The sequence below is a fragment of the Harpia harpyja genome, chromosome 10 (assembly GCF_026419915.1).
Source record: "Harpia harpyja isolate bHarHar1 chromosome 10, bHarHar1 primary haplotype, whole genome shotgun sequence".
NCBI lineage: Eukaryota > Metazoa > Chordata > Aves > Accipitriformes > Accipitridae > Harpia > Harpia harpyja.
Window position 1 is genome coordinate 30,917,282 of NC_068949.1, and position 22,207 is coordinate 30,939,488.

The window sequence follows — 22,207 nt, forward strand, 5'->3', positions numbered from 1 at the left end:
CCAGACATTCACATCCAGAGATGCCTCTTGATCTTGGTTCCTCTTTAATAGACCTTTTCAGCAGATTATTAGCTTCAGTTCAATCATCTGTGGTAGCTCTTCCTTTTTGAGCGCTGAAGAAAATCTTCAGGTTTTTCTTCTGTGACAGTGTACCGTTACTGGTCACTAGCCTGGAAATTTGGCCAAGGTCAGAAACTGTTAAGTGGATATGATTGTGTTGACCTGTTCCCTTACTGTCATTTTGGCCAGTTGGAAATCTTCTGGACTGTTACGCCAGGTACCTTATATTTTTTAAACACTGATTTATTGAATGTCAAGTGTAAGGTACTTTATAGAGCTGATAAGGAAACTCTACTCAGTAACAAGAAGTTCCCTGCTCTCAGAAATAGCATGTTATGCCTAATGTTTTTCTTAAGTTCTGCTCCTTGTCACGTGAAAATGAGGTTGATTTTGCTGGTCATTAAGGCAGGGTTTGGGTTTTAATTGTTGAACTCTAACTCGTTTGTACAGCACTTGAGTGATGGAAGGTGCTATATATGTTGTTGTTGTCAAGCATGTATAAGCTATGCCAAAAGAGTTTTCATGAGTCATTTAAGCTTTTTATATAAAAAGACCTCATTTCTTCAACTCCTCCCACCTCAAAATTAGTAATGCTTGAGCAATTCACTTTGAGCTTAGGGGGTGCAGGTAACTTCTTCGCAGTTGCTATGGTTTGCTTTAAGCAAAAGCCATGTTTAAAGAAACAGAAAAGCAATTCTAATACAGACTTAAAATAGCAAGAGTAGATCATAAAAAATCTTAAATATAATAATGAATAATGGTGAAATAGCTATTTATTAGGGTAACTGAATGCAAAGTAGGATTAAAAATGAGCTTTGCCATTAGTAAGCATTGAAGATCAGTTTCCAAATTATTGTTAACATAAGGGCTACAGTTTCTTAGCTTGTAGCTTAGTTAATTTGATAGATGCTGAATGCACTGTTGAAATGAAGGTGCTTCAAATGTGTAGCACTATGAAGAAGTTAATTTTTCTCTGTTTTTATTTTAAGATTATCAAAACAGACTTTTGCAATGCTACTGGACAAAATATACTTTTTTCCTTTTTGTAGACTCTTTAGATCCTTTTGTCAGTTTTTGTATTTATAACATGAGGATAATATTGCTTTCAAAATCTTTTTGGGTGAATACTAAAGAGGTGAAATGTTCCTCTGTGGAACTTCTTAAAATAAAGAAGCAATATTTTTTAGGGGAGAAAAAAACCCCACTTTCAGTTTGTATAACACACTTGCCGTTATACAGTGCATGTTTAAGGTGGTATTGTTTAGTCGCCTGTACTTTGCTTTGTTATTTCTGTGGCTGAAATATTATTACTGATAGTATTTGTTACCTATGGCATTTCTGGTTCTCCAACTGTTGATCAGGTCTACTTCAGCCCTCCGATTTGTGTTGCTGAACAGATTGGAAGTCAGGTGACATTGTGTCTCCCCTTTATCTCTAATCCTGCTGTCACTGTCACATTCTGCAGCAGCTACCTGGCAAGGGAAGCTTGTCTCCTTGCAGCTCTTATGGAGTCAGGATTCATATACTGGTGTACCAGACAGTCTAGTTCACTGGTAAAATGCCTGATCACTGAGTGCCATTAGAGTTTGAAAGACTATAGAGCTGCTTGGCCAGTTAGCAAATGACTTAAAGATTTTAGGGAAAAGAATTAAAGACCTAAAGTTTGACCTTCTTACAAACTCACAGAATGTCTTATGTGGCTTTAAAAAATGCTACCAAGGTACAAGGTCCAACAGCACTGTCTTCTGCATGCTTCTGAAGTCTTAAGAGTTCAGAGGAAGCAGTCATGGTCCAGCTGATGGTATAGATAAGGCTGCTGTGGTAATTTCTGCACAATGAAGAATTCTATAATGTAGTAACAAAGAAAGAAATGTCTTTAAGCTATGAAGGATGTTGCAAGCATAAGAGAACAGTCTCTTCAGCACAGCAAGTTCAAAGGTAACTAACTAATAAAGGTCATGTGTAGGGATAGGGTAAAAGGAACAGGAGCTTGTGTGTTAAGTGTAAAATACTTCCGTAAAATGAAATCTAGGGTGAGTAAAGAGGAGGTCTGTTTGTCTCTGTTAAAGGGTTCTACTTGAACTTACTGCTTTGGGAAGAAAAAGGAGTCATTATGTGAGACTTGACCTTTCAAATACCTTCCAGCAGAAATGCTTTCTGACTTCACTGTGCTGCTTGTAAACTGTAAAGAGAACTATAGAACAAATGCTAGAGTTTTAACACCCTTGCAGGTCAACATACTCTACCTAATGGTTTTACCTGGTTTTACCTGGTGTTTGCCCTCTCATTTCTCTATGCCTTTTGATAGTGGGAGGTCGGCCCAACTTTTCAAAGCTGCACATTGGAATCTCCATGTGACTGAGAGCTCCCAGCCATTTGCTATATGCCATGCTGGAGATTTGGGATCTCATGAGTCGTTTGAGTACAAGGGGATTGCTGGCTTTTTAAAGGGAGTGCCACATCAAAGAGGAATGAGGCTGGAAGTGGGAATGATAGGCTCCCTGTGTGGTTCCCACTCGTAGTTCAGTGGGAGCACCGGGAACTGAGCGAGGAAGAGGCAAGAACAGTGTCCAAGCTTGTTGAAGGTGAGCTGCTGAGCAGCTGCAATGGGAAAGGGAGTTCTGAGTTGACGGGGTGGGTGGGTCTTTGGAGCTGTTGGGGATCTCGACCTGGGTGGATGGAGAGCCTAAGATGAATTGGAGGTGATAGTGTGTTAGGAGGAATAGGAGGCCCTGAGTATAGGAGGCACTAGGTGGAATGAGGTCTGGGGTTAGAGGGTTAGGGAGACTGGGAGGTGTTACCAGATACAAACTTTGGGTTAGAAATCATTGCATGATCTGAAGAGGGAGCTATTCAGCATTTTTAACTGTCAGGAGGGGACTAAATATCCTTTTCCTATTCTTTTATTTGAATGTCTTCCTGGGACTATTCTTTGGGGTGGGAAACTGAGGAATGAGAGCTAGCATCTGGCTTAGGTGTGTATCCTGTGGTTTTTTTGTTTTTTTTCCTAGTGCTGCTTAATGAATTGTATGCTTGAAAGAGGAAAGGATGTTTTCTTCTTGGAATGATGTTTTGACCATTTCAGCTGTGCTTATGACTTCTTTCTGTGCCAAGAAGGACATGGTCAGGGCTTCACAGGTCTCGTATTAGCACTCTGAGAGCAGAGATGCTTAGCTCTAGGATTGCAAAAACCAGTGAGGTCCTTTAGTATTCCAATGAACTGGGTCATTAAGTTGAACTTTTGAAATTAGTGTTTACTTCTAAGTGGCTCAGTAAATCATTATTAAAATTGTGTGTAACTTGCATTTCATGCAATGTCCTTGTCTATGGCAACTTCCCTCACCTTTATCTGTAGATAGGTGACTGGCAAGCTTTATCTCTGTTCCTTATCTTTGAAATTGAAAGAAAATAGATAATATTGGCCAGCTGTTTAGTAGGAAGCCCAACAGGTTTACAAGCACTTGGGCTTGTTGACTCTAGTGAAGTTTCTGAGGAGGTGGAATAGTTCTGAAAATGTGTTGGAAAGAATATAGTTTCTCACACAAATGAAAGGCTGTAACTGTTATGTGCCATGGAATGGGTAGTGGGAGTTGGCAGCCCTTAGAGTTGCCTATTTTCTTTATTTATAGGAATGCTGGTGCTTGGTTGGACATGTGGTACTGTGTTGGCACAAGCTTTGTACAGGAGTGTAACTGTTAGTCCTGTTAGCTATTTCAGTGAATTTAGGAAAGGATTGAAATTGAAAGATAGTTTTATAAAATAAATTTTGTTTGTAGTTGTGATGTATGTTGCAGGTTGATATTTATTGATTTATTTAATTTGTACTTCTGGTAGCACTCCATGTTGCCCCAAAGAAAACCCTAGTCCCATCTTACAAATGTCACTTACAGGTGGAAGATGGAAGTTCAGAAGGAAGACTGCAAACATCTGCTTGTAGTCTTCTGCTGCTGTTCTCAACTGGTGGTCCAATTTCATGTTAACCTTTCTACATTTCCTCCTTCAACCAAAGCTAAAACAGTTTTGTGGTAAGAGCACACAGCCATTTGGTGAAATGTACTGGTATAAATCTCCTAAAGAAGATAATGTAAGAAATGCAAAAAACTCAGTGGCTTTCTTGTAAAAGAGGATGTTCTAAATTCTCTGCATGGGGCATTTTTAGGAAGCATCTGCTTTTAATTAAATCCTTCTTAGTGTTCTATTACTTAATTCTAGTTACCTTCACTTTATTTTAACATATTTTAATACTGTTGATAAAGAGTTTGGCCCCACTTGCTGCTGGAGAGAAGAAGAATAATACAAGATTTGTGGCAGTTATTGATCACTTGGTAAGATCAGGATGGGAATTCTTCATCAACAGAGCCTTGCTCAGATGAGCACAAAGGGAATTTAGTCATCTAAGTGGACAGAAGTCTAGTAACCTTTTGGTCATCGTGCCCCAGCCTGGCAGGTCTCATCCGGATATGTTGCTCTGTCCTGCAAATTACTTTTTAAATAAAGCTGGCTAACACAGGACAATTTGATTGTGAATCCCTGATAGTTTGCAGATCATGGTGACCTAGTGGAGGCAGTGTGATAATTTCTCCTGGGAAACAGTCCTGTTGATGACAGGAGTGTTACAGCCAGAGCTGTTCACAGCCATTTCTTTGTCTGCATGGAGGGGTTGCAGCATTCAGAATGCAGTGATTTATCCCTGTCCCCTTTTTGTTTTCAAGAAGCAGCAGTCCTGGCTTGCCTACTTTGCTATCTTTCCATGTTCTCACACAAAGTTTCTGCTCTTTCTCCAGATGCTCCTCCTTTTCTGTTTTAAAACCCCATGCAAAAATGTGCAACCTTAACTCCCAAGACTGCTATTTAATTAACAGTGTGAACCTGCACTGTCAGACAGAATAGAATTGAGCTCAATACTTCTCTTTCCTCTAAAGAGGAATGAAGCTTGTGGGTGTTTGCTTTTTTATTTTTTATTTTTCAGAAAAAAGCATATTGTTCATCTGAGCTTTAGCTGAAGTTGGAAAATTTGGTTTTTCTTACTGCTTGCTGGATTGCTATCAAGCAGCATTGGTCTGGCATCAGCAATTAGCATTTCCATTAAGCTTGCAATTTTCACACTGTTGGCTGCAGTTAGGTGGGAACAGCGAGTACCAGGGATGGGGACTATATAAAGAAAGTAAAGGATTGGAAGTGAAGTGGCCTACTCAACTGATCCTGAGAGCGATGGGTTATGCCAGCAGGTACTCCAAGCGTCTGGCAAGCTGTTGTTTCTCATTAAGAATACAGGCTGCTTTCATGCTTATACCCTGAGAGTCATGGGGAAAAGAGGGAACAGCTGTAGAGTGCTGAGGTGCTGGTGATGGGGACCCTGCCAATAGCCAGCTGCTGTCTGCCAGACCTTTGGTGGCCGGGAGCAGGAATTCGGCAGTGCCTGTGCCAGCAAGCAGGGAGGCAGCGGTTAGAGGAGCCATCCAGCCAGGTGAACTGTTACAACTATGAGTGGGGTGCTCCCTCCTTATCAGAGCAGAGGGAAGGAGCTGAAGCATGTTGAATAGTGATGTTGACAGAGCTTTTATTGCTTCCCCTGCTTCCCTGAGAGGCGACTGCAGCAATGGTGCAACAGTCTTGTTTTCTAGCACTTTGGCTGATTGACAGGAAGCTGCAAGTACTGTCCCTGAGTAATTGGTTCACTTGTCAAAGGATGCTGGGATAGTTTGTGCCTTGGGGGGTTCTGGTGCATTAGTTTGTAATAGCAATGTAGCTATTTCTCGGACACACTTCCTATTCCTACTGCTCTATCTCGAAACTACCTCTGTTGGTTCTTTCCTGTCAAACCCTATCTGTAGATACTCATCTCCTGCCGAGTTTGTTTTGATCACTGCTCTGCTGAGTGTCTGCCCATGCTGAATGTGGCCAGATCTGCACCTTCTTAACACTCAGGTCATCTCAGTATATCGTGTTTGAGCCTTTTGCTTCCCTACTTCTGAATTTCTCTTCAGGTATAGTATTTATTAGAGGTGATAAATCTGTTCCAGGGTCTCTCTTCCTCCTCATAACAGCACAGTGGGATATATGGTTATGCTAGCTTAGCCCTTGTGACTTCCAGTCTGGAATAGGAGAGTGGACTGGTCCATGGTTATGGTATTGTCATGTTGTGAGAGTCTGTTATTTCCACACTCTCTGCTGTAGTTTCCCTTGTGTAAAGGGATCATGCTGAATTTTGGAATCTGGAAGAACATTATGAGAAAGCTTTGTTTGGCCTATTACTTCTTGGCCTATTACTTCTTAACAAGCATTTGATGTCGGCCAGTTAGAGGCAGAATACTGAGCGTCAGTGGGCCTTTGGTCTGACTGGGTATAGCCAGGGCTGTTCTTGTTGCTCTATTGATGCTTCCAGTGCTGTTGCGGACAGAATGGTGCTGTTTTCTTTTTTATGTTGGAGGAACTGAAGCGCAGAAAGACCAAAGTCCTGCTTCCTGAAGAATCGAATCCAGTTTGTTCTCAGTTCCAGTCTAGTGCACTAATCCTTACCAGATCTGGCTTACCATGCGCTACAATGAGTTGTATGGACCTTGCCTTGGGAGTATGTATATGTGAACAGGCTGGCTGCAAGAGGTCCAGGGTAGTTACTGTGCTACTGAAGCACTTGTAGGCAGAGGATTTCTCTGCAGCATGGAAGTGTTGCCCAGATGTCATTAACAGCTGCCCTGTAGTGACATTGGGTTGGGGATCCTCCTAAAGGCGTTGTGAGTGGAAACACTGAAAGGAAGACACTGACTGTACTGTTGGTGCAATGGTAACTTCCAGAGGGAATGTGAAAATCACTCTTCTTCCCAGTGTGTCCTGAAAGCTGGAGGGTAGAAAATTGGAGGATTTTAGTAGAGTACAGAATCCTGTTAATTGATGTTATACTGCAGTTGAGGAGCCCTCACATCTCTTTTTCTCCCTTGCTCCTTTGTTGAGAGCCATTATATGCACCATTAGAAGATTTTTGACCTGTAAGCGCAGCAGATGCAGTGACAGAGGCCTCCATACTGTGCTCAACCCGTCCAAGCTCTCATTGATGTGTGTCTCAGGGCTGTTCTCTTCTGCTCTGTTGTGCAATAACACATCAGAGCCTTTTGATGCTCTTGGCAGAATCTGTGCTACATTCTGGCTTGCCCAAGGGATGGTACTACTTCTTTTTTTTCCCCCCTTTTCTCTGTTTAACCTACCTCCACGCCCCTGTTGCGTTACACGTGATCCAAACAGTGAACACTGAGACACTAAATAGAACAAAAACTTTGTGTGAATCCCAAATGTGCTGGGGCTCAATATACTTCTGTTTGAAACAAGGCTTACAGGGAAAGAAGGTAAGCCTGCTATGGGAGGAGGGAGTGAAGGGCATCTGTCCATAACAGGAGTTACCTCCTTCCTGGTAGAAGAGCAGAAGAGATGCTGGCTGGCCATCTTCTTACAGAGGATTGACTTGAAGAGCAGCAAATAACCAAGGAGGAGTGCTGTTGCTCCTCAGCAGACTGGCCACAAGAGCTGATAAGGGAAAGTATCTGTCCTCAAAAGCAGCCGTGCAGTGGAGGAGCTAAGAGCCTCTTCCACTGCAGTCATTTCAGTTTAAAAAGCAGGGAGGCTATCTGTAAAAGCTGGTGATGTCGCTTTTCATCCTTTGGCTATAATAATCCTTGGGAGAGAAAATTGCCTAAAAACCAACCTGTATGCTTTATACCACTTTCACGTACAGCCAATCATATGGCTTCGTGTCCAATTTAAGTGTCCACTCAAGATGCTTTTCTACTTGGTTTTGAGGCCGTAAATGTAGGTATTCAAGGCCATGTTCTCTTCTTGCTGATTTAAGAACCGTAGCCAGTGTGTTCAGCTCAGGTCACAGAATGAGGAGCTTGCATGCAAATAGTGATGGCCGCTAGTTAATTTAGTTACAGCCTCCTGCTTGTGTTGCTAAAGAAGTTCTAGTGACACAATTGTATTGTGAAATTATGGATGTTCCAAGACTCACTGTAGTGGGTGTATTCCAAAGACAGGTATCTTTAGAAAAAAAAGGCTCTAGAGGCTATTGCAAAAATGGTGCTGTTTTCCAGTTAATGTTGAAATAGATCTCATGCTGAAACCATCCATCACTGTTAAATCCTGGAGCATAAATTGGGATAATGTGGCTGAGCCCAAGCAAGGGCCACAGTTCTGTCTGCCTGCGCAGCTGAGAGATTGAACTGGTCCTCTGTTGGGAAAAAACATGGACAATTTCCTGGCTAGTGTGAGCGTGCAGCCTGCAGATGGGATATGAGAGGTGAACAGTTGATTGCAGCAGGGAAAAAGCGACACATTGGGTTTGGCTTCAGGTTGCTCAGGAGTAGTAGCAGCAGTGGCCCGTGGGAGCTCAGGGGCAGAGGGGTGTTAAACCAGTTGGACCTTTGCTCTAAAGGTTTATTTTGTGTGTGTAATTGTCGCTGAAGGGCACTGGGCATATGAAGCTTGATCTAAAAGTAGTTAATCCTGAAAACTCCAGGGCATAGCTGTCCTCATTTTCAGTATGGGGTCTGCCTTACAAGCAAACTACGGAGGCACAGGTAGCCATAGATTTAAGAGCTCGTTTTCCACAGTGTTCCTGTTCCTCAGAGCCACTTGAGCAGAGGCTGGTGCAGAATGTACTGGTGTGGAAAAAGACTGGTTGCTCTTTGAGTATTGGTGTAGTGGATATTGTAATTAGGATCGCTGCAACTTTTTTAGGAATGTGTAGTTTCCAAACAGTTGGATAAATTTGTCTGTGCAGTGCACACAGTGACTGTAAACCTGGTGGATTAGCTCTTCTGACCAGCTCTGAGCCCAGTACTGAGTTTCTTCCTCATGTGAAGCACACCCCTCTCCTTCCTAGTTCTTAGGGAAGGAACAGCATAGATCGGCTGTGAGTGGGCTATGATGCAGTACAATTCAGGTATAAAGATTGATTTCAAGCAGTGGTAATCTCTTGTCTTCTTTGTAACTGGAACAGGAAAATTAAACCTGAGCAAATTCATCACAATGGCTGGAACAAATGTAGGAGCTGTTGTTGGGGTAGAACAGACAACAGTTCTCCTTCAAGCGTTGTCACCAATATAGAGCAGTGCAAGCGCTTCAGGGCGGTAACTGAGAAATACTGCAGTGGGCAGCCACAGTGTACTTGTCCCTGTCAGTTGGTGAGCGCTTGTGCTCTAGACAAACGATGGTTACGCTTGTTCTTTTAAAAATGGTGTCTTCCCACCGTGGTCAGCTTTCATGTTCACTGTGTTCGGATGTTCAGTGACTTCTCATCATGCTGTGCGATCAACCATGGCAAAAGCCTTTCAGCAGGGTTCTGGTCGGAAAGTGATAGGCAATGGGACGAACAAGAGGCTTCACACCACTTGTTACAGGAAATCCAGAGCTCTGCTACTCTGCTTTCAAAAGCCCCAACTGCTAGTAGTTGAACAGCAGTGCCTGGCCACGAGATGTGGCTATGTGGAGTTGCATGGCCGGGAAAGAGGTAAAACCATGCTTATAACTATTTAACAGAGAGATGGCCAATAAGCTGCTGTGACAGAGATGCAGGGCAGCTGTCTTCAGTCCAAGGCACTGATTGCGGGAGACTCTACTTTTTTGCTGTGGAGGCTTGGTTACCTTGGCAACCTGTTTTTAGCTGGATCTCTGCTCTGGTGGAGAGCCCATCTGTACCTGCTAGTTCTTTGTTTTGAAACGGCTGTTTTACAGAAAAATATCTGACAGGAGTATTTCCAGAGCTGGATTATTGTGGAATCCAGGCTCTGCTTTTGGTCCCAGGAGTTTCAGTCTGATGATGAGGGGATGGTGGTATGGCGAGTTCTGTGGCTGGATTGAAAAGGTATTAATATATCTGCTTCATGAGGTGGGCTGCTGTCATGGAAGGGAGAGATGCTACTGCTGATTGTTAAATCCTGGAATAGCTCTGAAAGATAAATCAGTTGCATGTCTGGAGTTTGCAGAGAACTTTGTTCATTCTGGTTTGCACTTCAGCATCAAACCACCAGCTGGTAGATTAATCTGAAGTAGCGTCTGTCTGTGATGAGTAAATACCCACACTAGGGTTGTAGGCTTCCCTTTTGGGGGAATATACAAACTTTTGATACTGCTGGTGAACTTCTAGTATTGGAAGGTAGTGGTTGCAAGACTGTATTCGGAATCTGACAATTTTGTTTAATTCCAGACCTTACCAGTCTCTTCTCATCTGTCTTTTTACTGTTGGTTTTTTAGTTTTACCTTTTGTGAATACTTTGTAATCCTGAAGGAGAGGGGGGATATCTAAATTTTGCCATTACTTCATTCCTGTTGCCTGTGCTTTATCTCTTCCTATTTCATAGCCTGTACCTTTGGACTGAAATTAATGGTCTGTTCTGTATTTGCCATGGGGTTCACTCAAACTTGAGCTGGTTTTCTTGCAGGTTACTGGGTAGTGGGTAACACTTGTATAATGGTGGGGGGAAGAACAGATCAACAAATTCTAGTTGTACCTATAAAATTGGAGAAATGCCTGGCATTACTCTGTTAGATGCAGTTACCAATTAGTAGGTAATTAAGAACCTTTTTAAAAGTCTGTATAGCCTTCCAGCTTGACTTTGCAGGCCATCTAATTCAGATGTTTTAAGTCTTGAAATGTGTTGACTTCAGAGCAGAGAGTACATTAAGAATCTGTTATAGGCAGGCATCAGCTTTCAGTCCTGAGCAGCTATAATGCAGAAGAAAATAGCTTTCTTTTTTGAAATTTTCAAGAACTAGAAAAAACAAGATAAAGAACTTTCCATTTTATTCAGTTGTATGGAATACAATTGTTTATTGTAAAGTCTGTTTGATTAAAGCTCTTTTAGCCAACCTTTTTGTTAATTCCCACTATCACTAACTGATTTTGTGTGGTTACGCAGGAGCTTTTGTTGTTTTTTTAAGACGAGTGTGAACCAGATCTGTAGTCTTTACTGCACAGCTCAAGATAACTGACACAATAAAGTACTATATCCTTCCTTGTACCATTGCAGCAGCATTGACATAGAGCTACAGAAAAGCTATGCCGTGGGGGGGTTTGTTACTTTTTTTTTTAACTGCATGTATCAACAAGAGTGACAGTTTGGGGCTGACTATGCATACATCATGTTGGTGATGTATGAAACAGAAACGAGACAGTTGGATTCTCCAACCCCAAAGCTCACTTCAGGATCTGGCAGATAGAAAAATCTCCTGTGAACCGACTAAGCTAACAAGAGACTTACCTTGAGCCTGAGCAGATTTGATTGGGAAGTCAGTGAAGGAGAAAAAATGTGGGACAGTAAAATAGCTGTCGCTTACCTGTCCAGCACAGTGTTTTAGCCACAAAACCCCAACCAACAAACCCCACGTGTAAATTGAGGTATTTCTAAGAGGTGAGCATATATTTCTGAGAGGTGAACAGCTGGCATTTAGGTTAGTTTATACTAGATAATGAAAATGCATCTCTAAGTGACTTTTTGAGGATGGCTTTGCTTTTAATTTTATTTAAAAAATACGTATTATTTTCTCCTAGCTTTGATCAACTTGTTGAAGTTCCTCATGTCTAATGAGACTGTGTTGCTGGCCAAGCACAACATCTTCACCCTCGCTCTTATGGTGAGTGCAGACAAAGCAAATCCTCTTATTTTAAATAACTTAATCTTGAATGAATCTTAGGAAAGAATACAGGATTTCTGGCCTGGTAAGGAGATACCAGTAGAAGGCCACAAAGCGGAGGAATATCATTGTGGTTGGTTTCGCTAGATGTTTGGAAAGGGCAGTGCTTGGAACTCACTGTAGGGTCTGCTCATTGAAATAGACAAGTCTACGTGAGGAAAGGCTTAGTTTAATTTTCCAGATCTGGTAATGTTTTTTCTTGTTCTGTGGCTCTTTGTATACAAAATAATAGAAATGGGTTTTCCTGACCCCAGATACGATAGTATTTAAGCTTCTTGTCTGTCTCTTCTGTACTATAAGGAAAATAATAGATAAAGCAATGAAGTAATTAGCCCTCAGTTGCATTACAGTATTATTTGTTCAAAGGTTTTGGACATAGTTTGTATTGTTTCTGTTGCAGAATAGATTTTGTGTAAATATTCCTGTTGTAACTTCTTTTCACTTCCTTGTATAGGTTGTGAACCTGTTCAACATGTTCATCACTTACGGAGACACCTTCCTCCCCACTCCCAGCAGCTATGATGAGCTGTATTATGAAATTATTCGGATGCATCAGAATTTTGACAACCTTTATTCTATGGGTGAGTACCTCCTGAGTGGTCAGGACTACTGTTGACTGGAAGTGAGGGTGGTGGTGGAGGGATGTTTGTGTCAGGTGTTTTCTGTCCACGTGGCTACTGACGTGTGTCTTGGTGAATGGACATGTTTTGTGTACTAGGACATGTTTGGTAAATGAAGAATTGAGAGAGGGAAAAACTTGTTAAAGGGATAATTTTTTTTAGTTAAAAAAAAAAACATAACAAAAAAACAAAACCAAAAACCCAGACCCATTGCCTCTGAGAAACTTACAACAAGAAGCTTGCTGTGCTAGACAAAGCACATCTACTACACTCATTGCCAAAGCAAACCAAGAAAACAGCGCTCACAAACCTGCATGCAATGACAAGCAAATCACTGGACTGAAGAATGTGCCTACTGGCAAAACAGGGGGAAGCTGCCATCCTTCAAAGAGAGAGAGGCATGCTGGAATGCCACCAAGTGACACCCAGCAGGGAAAAGAGGAACAAAGGAGAGCAAGGAACGCATGGAGGCATTATCAGGCAGTGTATACACAGGAGCCTGTAGCCAAGGGTAGCTGCAGCAGCACTGGTGTAGTGCCTGCATGCTTGAAGCTGTGAAGAAAAGAATATAGCTGTGTTCGTTTGCATTGTTGTAGACGGACCTTTCTTCCCTTCACCCCCTGTTCTCTTCTCAGCATGATCACCCAATGAATAACAGGAATTAATATAAGCATGTAAGGGGAGTTAAAGGGCAATGGGAGACAGACAGTTGGCCACAGCACTCTTCTGACATGGGAGAGAACCATCCTCACCTAAATAAAGTAGCCTAAATAGTTCCTGCAACTAGAGGCAAAAATGAACTGCCCTTTTGTACAAACTACCCACAGTTTTCATCCATTTTATAAGGGATCACTTGGCCATTTTTGTGCCCTCTGAGCACATAAGATTTTTTGCTAACCCATTTCCTACTCCCAAGAATTGCAGCTAGTAAGATGAGGTGCTTTTACTAGCCAGTAATTTTTCAAACTCATCCCATGTGGAAGCTGAAGGAAAGTGGAGTGGAAGAATAATGCGCTCAAACTTACTCACTTGGGCTGCAATAGGCACATCTGACCTGTTGAAAAAATTCATTTGTCACATGAATGTTTTCCATCCTGCTACACAGAGCAAACCCCTTTGAATTAATGTTGTAGATGCTTGAATGGAAACCCTTTCTGAATACATTACTTCAGATATTCAAGTACAGTACCTACTGTTTGACAAAATAATGTTACTCAGAGCTGATATCTTTTTTTCTGCGGATGACATGTAATGGTAGCACTAGGAAGTGAGAAGGTAGCACTGTGTCAAGTTGATGAAAGCCACAGTTTAACCAGGTGTCCTGACAGCTTCCCTTTGTTTGTCAGTCCATCTCACTGGGACTATAGTCACCCTTCTACCCCCTAGCCTTGGGATATTTGTTAGCACAGATGAGAAAGCTACTCTGTCCTTTAGTTTCCCTGTTAATGTGGTTGAAACTTTCTACATTGGGAGTGGAGGTGGAATCTAATTGTCTTGGGTTTTATTTCTTTATTTTTCTTGTCCTGCATTTGTACTTCATCCAGATCTGCAGGACTGAAAGCTTCTCTCATGCAATAATGGGCATGCATATGCAGCCACTGTGCTTATGGATTCATCCACGTTTCTAGGTGATCCTAGCTTTGAGTGATGTGCTGTTCCTTCACTCCTAAGTCAAGGGTGAACCTTTCCTGTGAAATGTAACCTCCAGAAAACCCTGTACATACAAATTCATAGAAAATTCCCTTCTATTCAGGCAATATGGAAATTAATCCAAACATTTGCTAGAGGATCTGTTATTGTTTTGGTACTTACCAAGATACGTGCAGGTAACGACCACCATAGAAACACTACAGATTCTGACCTAAATAAATATTTTTGGTACTCTGGCAAAAAAGAACTGGATTCCCTAGAAGTTCTTCCTGCTGCAGAATGTTTTTAGATCTGCTTCCAAGTCTGTCAGAGACCATCTGTGCAACAGAACACCCCCCTCATTCCTACAGGGAGTGTTTTTCCCTAGGCTGGTGTGTAATTCCTCTCTGCAATTCCAGATAAATGGGGAGGTAAAGAATCCATCACTGCTGGGGTGGGTTTAAATTGCAGGATGTAGTCCAGCTCAGATGGAACCTTGCATAAATAGGAGCCAGAGGAGAACAGCAGTGTGTGGAACAAAGGGTATTGTAGACCTGGGACGCTGCCCTGTTTCTGGGGGAAATTAACTTTAATATGTGGTGATGAAAGCAGTTAGGAGGACCTAGGCTCTTCTATCCCCTCTGCTTCCTGTTTCCCAGCCATTATTTTGTTCTGCTCACCTCTTATGTGTTCCTTACGTTTCTTAGATGGGCTTTGAAGAGAACTTCTGCCGTGGATCACAGATCATCTCAAAGATGACCTTTGTTCTGATGTGGTTTCCAGACCGCCATCTCACCAAAGCAGTTTTTTTTGATGTTTTGGATTAGAAAATTGCCAGTTCTGTGCCAGCACTGTTAACTGTCTTTTCCTTTCAGTTTTAAGGCTGTCTACCAATGCTGGTCAATGGAAAGAGCCTGCAAGCAAGGTGACCCATGCATTAGTCAATATTAGGTAAGGAGTAGAAGTTGCTAACCATTTTAAAGATTCTTGTGTCCCATGTGACTGCATTCTTATCGTGACACTTTCACATTTGTTGTATTGAATTTGGTTTTGAATTTGTTCTCTTTGTTGGACTAAATTGCTGCTCTAAACAGGGCCCACTGGGCTAAAGAGAGGATCACCAGGGTTTGATTGTCCTCTCTAATAATTCTCTCAGCTCTTTTGTAGACTGAGTGCTTTCAAAGCATGACACAAGCTGTAATGAATTAATCCTCACAGCATTCTTGGGAGAAGTTATACAGTAGGGAACAATGTTGTGCTAGCAGAGTAATTGTGGACCTAATGGATTTCTGTTGTGTGATTCTATTGCAATTCCATGAAGCTATGTAGGGGACTATAAGCCAGCTGTAACAAGCAGATTCGAGGCCTCTTTTAACATTGCAAGATTTTTGTGTGTGTTTAAAACTGATTATTTGAGGACATTTCAGTATTCTCTTAAACTTCTTCCTCCTGTTCAAGGGCAGAAGTTATGCTCTGCTTGTAAGGCTAAGGAATATCTAGGAGTGCTTTTGTGCTGTATTCCTTCACGACAGCAATAATTTCTTTTCCTGGCTTCTGGAGCAGCTAGTACTGACCAAGCTGGGTACTGGGCAAGAGGCTCATGGATCTGATTGATTTGAAAATGGAAGAATGTTGAGAGAGAAAATTTACTGTTTATCTCTGGCTTGTAAACAAACCATAAAAGATACAAGTATTTATACTGAAAAAATAGCTGTCCATCACTTCCCTGGTCACCCCAGACACTCCGTGTCTGTGCAACACCAAGTAGCTCAGTACTGCTACATTGTTAGTACTTGTCATTTTCCTCACTACAAAACAGATTGTGTAGGACAAGAACTAAGAGGGCATCTTTCATGTCAATATACATCTTACATGTCTATAAACCACCTTAAAGGCTCCCCTAGTAAGTCTGTAAGCTTAATAACATCACATATGGTTCCAGAAGATTTATTTTGCTACTATCCTTATTTTTATTTTTTGTAAACAGACATATATGAAAGCTTGTGGGCAGATAATGGAATTGGAGTGAAACAGCAGAACAGATAGCTGTTGGCAAATTAATGTCATTTAATGGGACAAAAAGTGTCTGCCCTGGGAATTCTCTGCATAACCCCCGAGAGAAGTCTAAAGTGGGAAGAGATAAAAAAAGCGAGCGGTCACAGAGGGTTTGTGCTCACCTCTGGCCCGTGCAACCAAGATTATGCATTGGCTCATTTCCTGTTGGCTTAACAGCTGCTTTTGTAAAGATCAGCATGCAACTGAGACAAGATACAACCAAAAAACTGGCACTGTGATATACTTCCCTGGACATGTTCAGTACACAGTACTGTCCAGAATCAGTGAATCCTCTAACATGTTTCCCTTCTAGGCTTTTGGTAGCTTTCCCCTGCTCTACCTAACTGCTCATGTATGTTGAAATTTCATGTGGTCTTTCACTAGCCTTAGAAGTTTTCATGAATGGCAGCTTTTCAGTGAAATTAGGAAAGGTCTAAATTGGAGATGATTCAAGGCCTGGAGAGGGATTAGAATTCAGAGAGGTTAGTCTGTTTGACTTATCCCATTTCCTCTCTTGCTCCAAAAAAAAAAAAAAAAAAAAAAAGTGGAGGGAGAGGCCAGGTATTTTGTCTACCAGTTTGTTTTCTTCTCATGGTAAAAATATTACATTTGAGGGGTTCTTTAACTGAATAGATTTCAGAGCAGCCGGTTGTTGGAAGCTGGAGAAATCCAAAAGTACTGTGCTTTTGTGAAGGTGATTGACAGTGTGATGTTTCAAAGTGGTGACTAGGACTAGATGCCTTTTTTTTTTTTTGTGAGAACATACTTTAGAAAGTTCCAAAATACTCATCTCCGTACAGTGAAAATGGATGAAGTGAAGGGCCTGTGATAGTGTAATACGCCATTTTGGCCTAAAGACTGAATTTAGGTGTTTGAAAGTTGCAGGTTATGCAGCAGAAGGACAAGAGGATAATTCTTCGAGGACTGCCTCGAGCCTTCCAAGGTCTGAAGTTTTCTGCAGTCTGTTTGGAAAGACCATTTTGTCCTGGCCTGTTGGCTGCCCCACTTCTGTGGCAATGGCTGTAGGAGGACTTAATACTAGGGCCACATGTTTTCTTCTGGTGTTGGACTGGGAGTGCAAACTGGAGCCTTGTGCACACACGCTTGTGGCTCAGTGTTGCAGAGTCATGGAGATGTTGCAAGCCCAAATCAACAAAGAGAAAAGGGAGAGAGGATGCTTGAGAGGAATAAACCTTTTAGGGCTTTCAGGCTGATGGCTTTATTAGAGAAACACAGTATGTTAATGAATGACAATATTATAATCAGATGTAATTATTTCATGCATTGATAAGGATGTGCTGGTTTGAACCTGGCTTAGCTCCCCATTGTCTGGATTGCCTGTTTGTTTATGCCCCTGTGATTACCCCTTAGAGTGGTCTTAGCATACTGTTTCTTGTTTGGATGCCTTTGCCATGGAGGGAATGAGTTTAGAGAAATCCACCTCGCATTGGATTTTTCCCTCAGCTTGTTCCATCATTCTGGAAAGCTTTTATGCGCAACAAGCACAACAATTACCTGCTTTGGTTTATATCTTTATCTCATTACAACAGCTACTTAAAAATAAATAAATAAAAATTGTCATTTCCTTATCCTAAGGCTTTTGGTGGGAAAGACTACAAATGTAAAAACATCTGTGTGTGCATGCATGTAGTGGGCTTTAACAAGTGTCTTAAATCCTAGTGTACAATCTTACGTGTATTTCTGTCAGGAGAGGAGTGGTGAGTTGTTTACAACTTTTCAAGGCTGCAATGCATTTGTGTTACAGGAGTAACTGTTGGGGAGAGACATAAAACAGTCCTGCTTGTACCCCACGGTGCTGGATTGGCAAGGTCATCTGATTAATTGCTTTAATACAGAGTCAGGATGAGTAATACCTAGAGAATCTTTGACATGTTCTTGTTTAAACTCAGCTGCAGAGAGATCCCACTTTGTGTATCCTATTATGGTATTGCCTGTACTTTTTAGTTGGACCCTATTCTCCACTAGGCAGTCTGATTGGGTTTTGTTGTTGCTGATTGTCTGATTTTTCTAGTCCTTACTCCAGGGAAAAGAGCAGTCACGAATGTTTTGAGTCTTGAGAGATGGGGAGGCTATTGCTAACTTCTCTCCATACCTCTCCTTTTTACAGACAATTCATAATTTCTGTCCAACCTAAAAAAAATGAAAATTTGAAGAAGACAGAATAATAATAGCCTTATCTGGCTAGAATCTTGCATACCATACTGGCATGAGTGATGCCTATTGCTATGCTATCCCATAATAGTGATTATAACTTCTATCTGTGGATTTGTCTCTGTGGTTTACATAAATAATTGAGACATGACAGACTGCAAGATATAGCTGCAGCGCTGATGGGGTTGAAATAAGAAGCTGCAGCAGTTAGTGGTTTGAAAACTCACCTTCTCACCTATGAGGAAATAAGCACATTTTGAGACAAGTAATTCTTTTTAAGCTAATGAGCCTCTTTAAGATAACACTGTGCAGGTTTGCATTTAATGAGAATTTTATTAACGCAGGGTTCAAAGGGGCATCTTCTGATTGCTTACTCAGTGAGGAAGGTGGCAGCTGAATCCCTGCATTCTTTTAATAGACTTTCTCCTGATCAGAATTTTTTCAAGGTGAATAAATAGATTAACTCAATGATTAATAGACTGAATTTCCCCACTGTCTGAAATTCAGTCCCATCATCATTTTAAAAGTAATTTTATTTTTCTCACTGAAACACTTTTAACAAGCAGAGAGTAAATCTGTAGTATGGAACTAGGTAGTAGGATTTTTTTTTTTTTTTTTTTTAAAGCATGTTTTATGTGCTGTTGTAGCATATGCTGCAATCCTCGCTTGGGTGCTTTTAGTCACTCTTCCATCTTGCAGCTACCTTTGTTCCACATAAGCCACCCTGTGTGATATTCTTTCTTTGTACAGGAGGTGCTGCTTCTCCCAAGGCTGCTTTTGGGGTTGTAAAGAAGAGATTGGGGATTTGGGAGGAGCATTTAAAGCATCACATGGATGTGTATAAAATGGTTATGCTTGCTGCCAGTCTGGGCAGGAGCACTCCAAAGGAGCATTTACAATTTTACTCATGTGAAAGAAGGCCAAATTGGGCTGTGCTTGTTTGTTGTAGGCTGCCTGGCGTCCCTGCTCTGAAGCTAGAGCTCATGTTAAATTATGAGCACTCCACGGAACTGCACTTATTGAAAACCTTGACAGAGGAGGAGGTTCTGTTCAGATATTTGTTAGAAAGTGGGCAGCTGCAAGCAGTCCACATAGTACCTTCAGCATTGTTCTGCTTTACAGCAAGGAATTTAGCATCTGTTCATAGGAAGAGAAAAGCTAAACACTGCTGACCTAGTCATGTTGTAATGGATGGCTGTAGCATTTATGCAGGATACATGAAAGGGGACCTGCTGATAGATAAGTGCTTCTGTATGGAGTGGAGGCCTAGGGATTACAGTCAGCTGAGACTGTGTTATGTATATAAAAATATGTATTTTTTACACACACTTCCCTCCTTCCCTCTCCCTCTCTGTACAGACTTAATGGACACACACACATGCGTTTCTTGCCAATACGAGTAAGAGAATGAAAAAGGGAGGGCAAGCTTAAAGACTGTTCATGAAAATAAGTGGTCAAGAAAAAAAATCTATGTGCATGTATGTGAAATATGGATATCTGTGTATATTATATGTATATGCATATATATGAATGTGTGTGTCCATATATGGATATCTGTGTATATATAAATACATACACACACATATTCACACACATGCATATACTTACAAATATAGATATATATTTATATATAAAACACACACACAAACATCTTCCCTTTGACAATGGGCTAATCTAAAGCCATAATTTCCAAGCTGAAAAAGCTAAGCCACTTGCTTGTTTCCAACTTCTCTGAGAGGAACTCCAAGTGTTGGCTAAGGATGCTCAGGTGTTACTCCTTCCAGCAGTAGCTGCCAGCAGCAGTGTTGCACTGGGTGCGTACGTAACCCCCCCGGGACTGACAGACCGTGCAGAACTGCTCGGCTTGGGCTGCCCAGCGCTGAGCAGCAGAGGGTGCTCAGGCATGCAGCTTAGCCCAGCGTGATCTGGAGTTTGTTCCCTATAATTCTTAAACCCACTTGTGAGGGCTACAGCTGGTGGAATAACAACTCCATTGAATTGTTCACTGGGATGTCTTTAATGGTAATGACCTCTGACATGCTGTCACTACTAATCAGTCTGACTGAGCTCAGATCACAGGCTAATACAAGACAGTCAACAATTACTAAAAAGCAACAAAACCCAAAGAGAAACTCATAAATGTATTTTATTGGTACTTTAAAATCCTAACATACTTTTGCCAAGATTAAGGATCAAATTGTTCCTAAAATGCTGTAAGAAGACTTCCAAGCTTTATGCACCTAAGTCATTTGAAGAATTAGTTCATCACAGTTTTCGAGTGGTAGCCTGAAAAAATTATGATGCTGAAAAACTGAAAGTGGATTCTAGATAAGGATTCTGGCTTGGTTCTAGATCTTTTCTAGTGACCTGTAATCACTTCACTCCTCATTGAAGGAACTGATGCCATGAAAAGCCGAAATCAGGACTCAATAGTCGGAAGAATGTTAAGCAGGTATCCTTTATTGCAGCGCTGCGCACACAGGGGATCTCTCCTCCTATTGTGTGCACCTGGTCAGGTTAATTGCATAGTTTATATACAGGTTCTATATATGTAGTCATTAGATTTCCAAGAAAAGTTTTACATATTCATTAATTCATTATCATACGCAAATGTCCCTCACGCAGGCGTATTCGAGGTCTCTGGTGGTTTTCAGGAGTCCTCTGGTGGTCTTCCCTAGTCTTCCTCACTTGTCCGCTGTTTGACCCTTCTCAGATGATTCTGTACAGTGTGATCTTCTACATGTTTTGATACATCTTATCCTAAAGAATGCTCGTTAGTGCCTCTATTATCTATGTCTACATTAATGACGCAGTTCTCCAGACACTGCAAGGCCATCTGAAAGCAGTTTTTTCTTTGGTATCTTATAGATTGTGCAGCGTACAGAACTCTTATCTACTACCAGTCAGCAAATAATTGGGTAAAGAAATAGCAAGACCATTGTGTTCAGAAAAACATCTTGTATCAGAACAAAGTTAGTAGACCCTTCTTGTCATTTCATGTGTTTCTTGTTGCATCCTTTTCTTGTTGCATAGGGACACTGGCACAGCAGAACATTTCCTGAAATACCACAGTGGTTATAGTGGAGCTTGGTTACTCAGAGTTCATTTGCTACCACTGCTTGTTTTTCACTTGACCTTGTAGTATTCTGGTAGGGAAAGTTCATTTGCTAGGAGCAACAGATTTTGATGTGCACGGATTCTGGCGTTAGCTGGCACCTGAACAGGGGAAGCAGGTGGATTGAAAGGGAAAGACACTTCCAGGCCATTGTGACCAGCAACATACTAACAGAAGAATAAAAAAGAAAGAAAGAAGCACTCCTGTCTCAGGGTGCATTGTTTCATCTTTTTATGGCACTCTACCCATGCTGCCAGTATTTTTATTAATGTTTAGGGTTTTTCTCTAGTTGTGTAACTTCAGCATTTCATTTCTTTTACATTATCTGATTTCTTCTTGAGGCAGCAGTGTTAGTTTTCAGTTATTGCTCTTTATTTACTAGCTGATTCATCTTGGTGTGCTTCTCATACAGAGCCGTAGCCAACTTCATTCTGCTATAATTTTCCTTCATTCTTTCTCATTCATGCAGTGGCTTAATCAAATGTTGTCTCTGCCACTGGCCCAAATCCAGAGAGCAAATGTGTTAGTTGAGTGGTGTTGTATAGACCAGTTACACTCATGCTGCAGTGTGGTTCAGCAAGTCAGGTGCATCCCAGGTCACCTTTCTTCTTTCTGCCAGTAACTTCCCTTCCCAGGCAGCAGTGACTGAAATGGGCTCTGACAATGTCAAGCCTGTTTTCTCTTTAATGAAATTTTTTTTTTTTGCAGTAGGTTTTGGGGAGGATTAATTTCTTAGGGTTTTTTTTTTTGTGGTGAGTTGAGGTTTCTAGAGCTGATGCTGATTTTGAGAAAAGCTGTTTGTATGGCAAAGAAATGCCTCTATCTGAGATGCCATAGCCACAGCTTGCTTGCTTCAATGCACTTGAAAGTCATG

General features: G+C 41.4%; 1 protein-coding gene across 7 annotated transcripts in view; it reads left to right on the forward strand.

Moving 5' to 3' along the window:
- Positions 1-22,207, forward strand: part of ARMH3 (armadillo like helical domain containing 3) — a 130,482-nt gene that overhangs the window by 46,108 nt on the left and 62,167 nt on the right. For all 7 annotated transcript variants that reach the window (XM_052799663.1, XM_052799665.1, XM_052799664.1 and 4 more), the window contains 3 exons: positions 11,600-11,682; positions 12,197-12,323; positions 14,867-14,942. In XM_052799663.1, the coding sequence (XP_052655623.1) occupies positions 11,600-11,682; positions 12,197-12,323; positions 14,867-14,942 (286 nt within the window). The remainder of the gene's footprint in view (positions 1-11,599; positions 11,683-12,196; positions 12,324-14,866; positions 14,943-22,207) is intronic.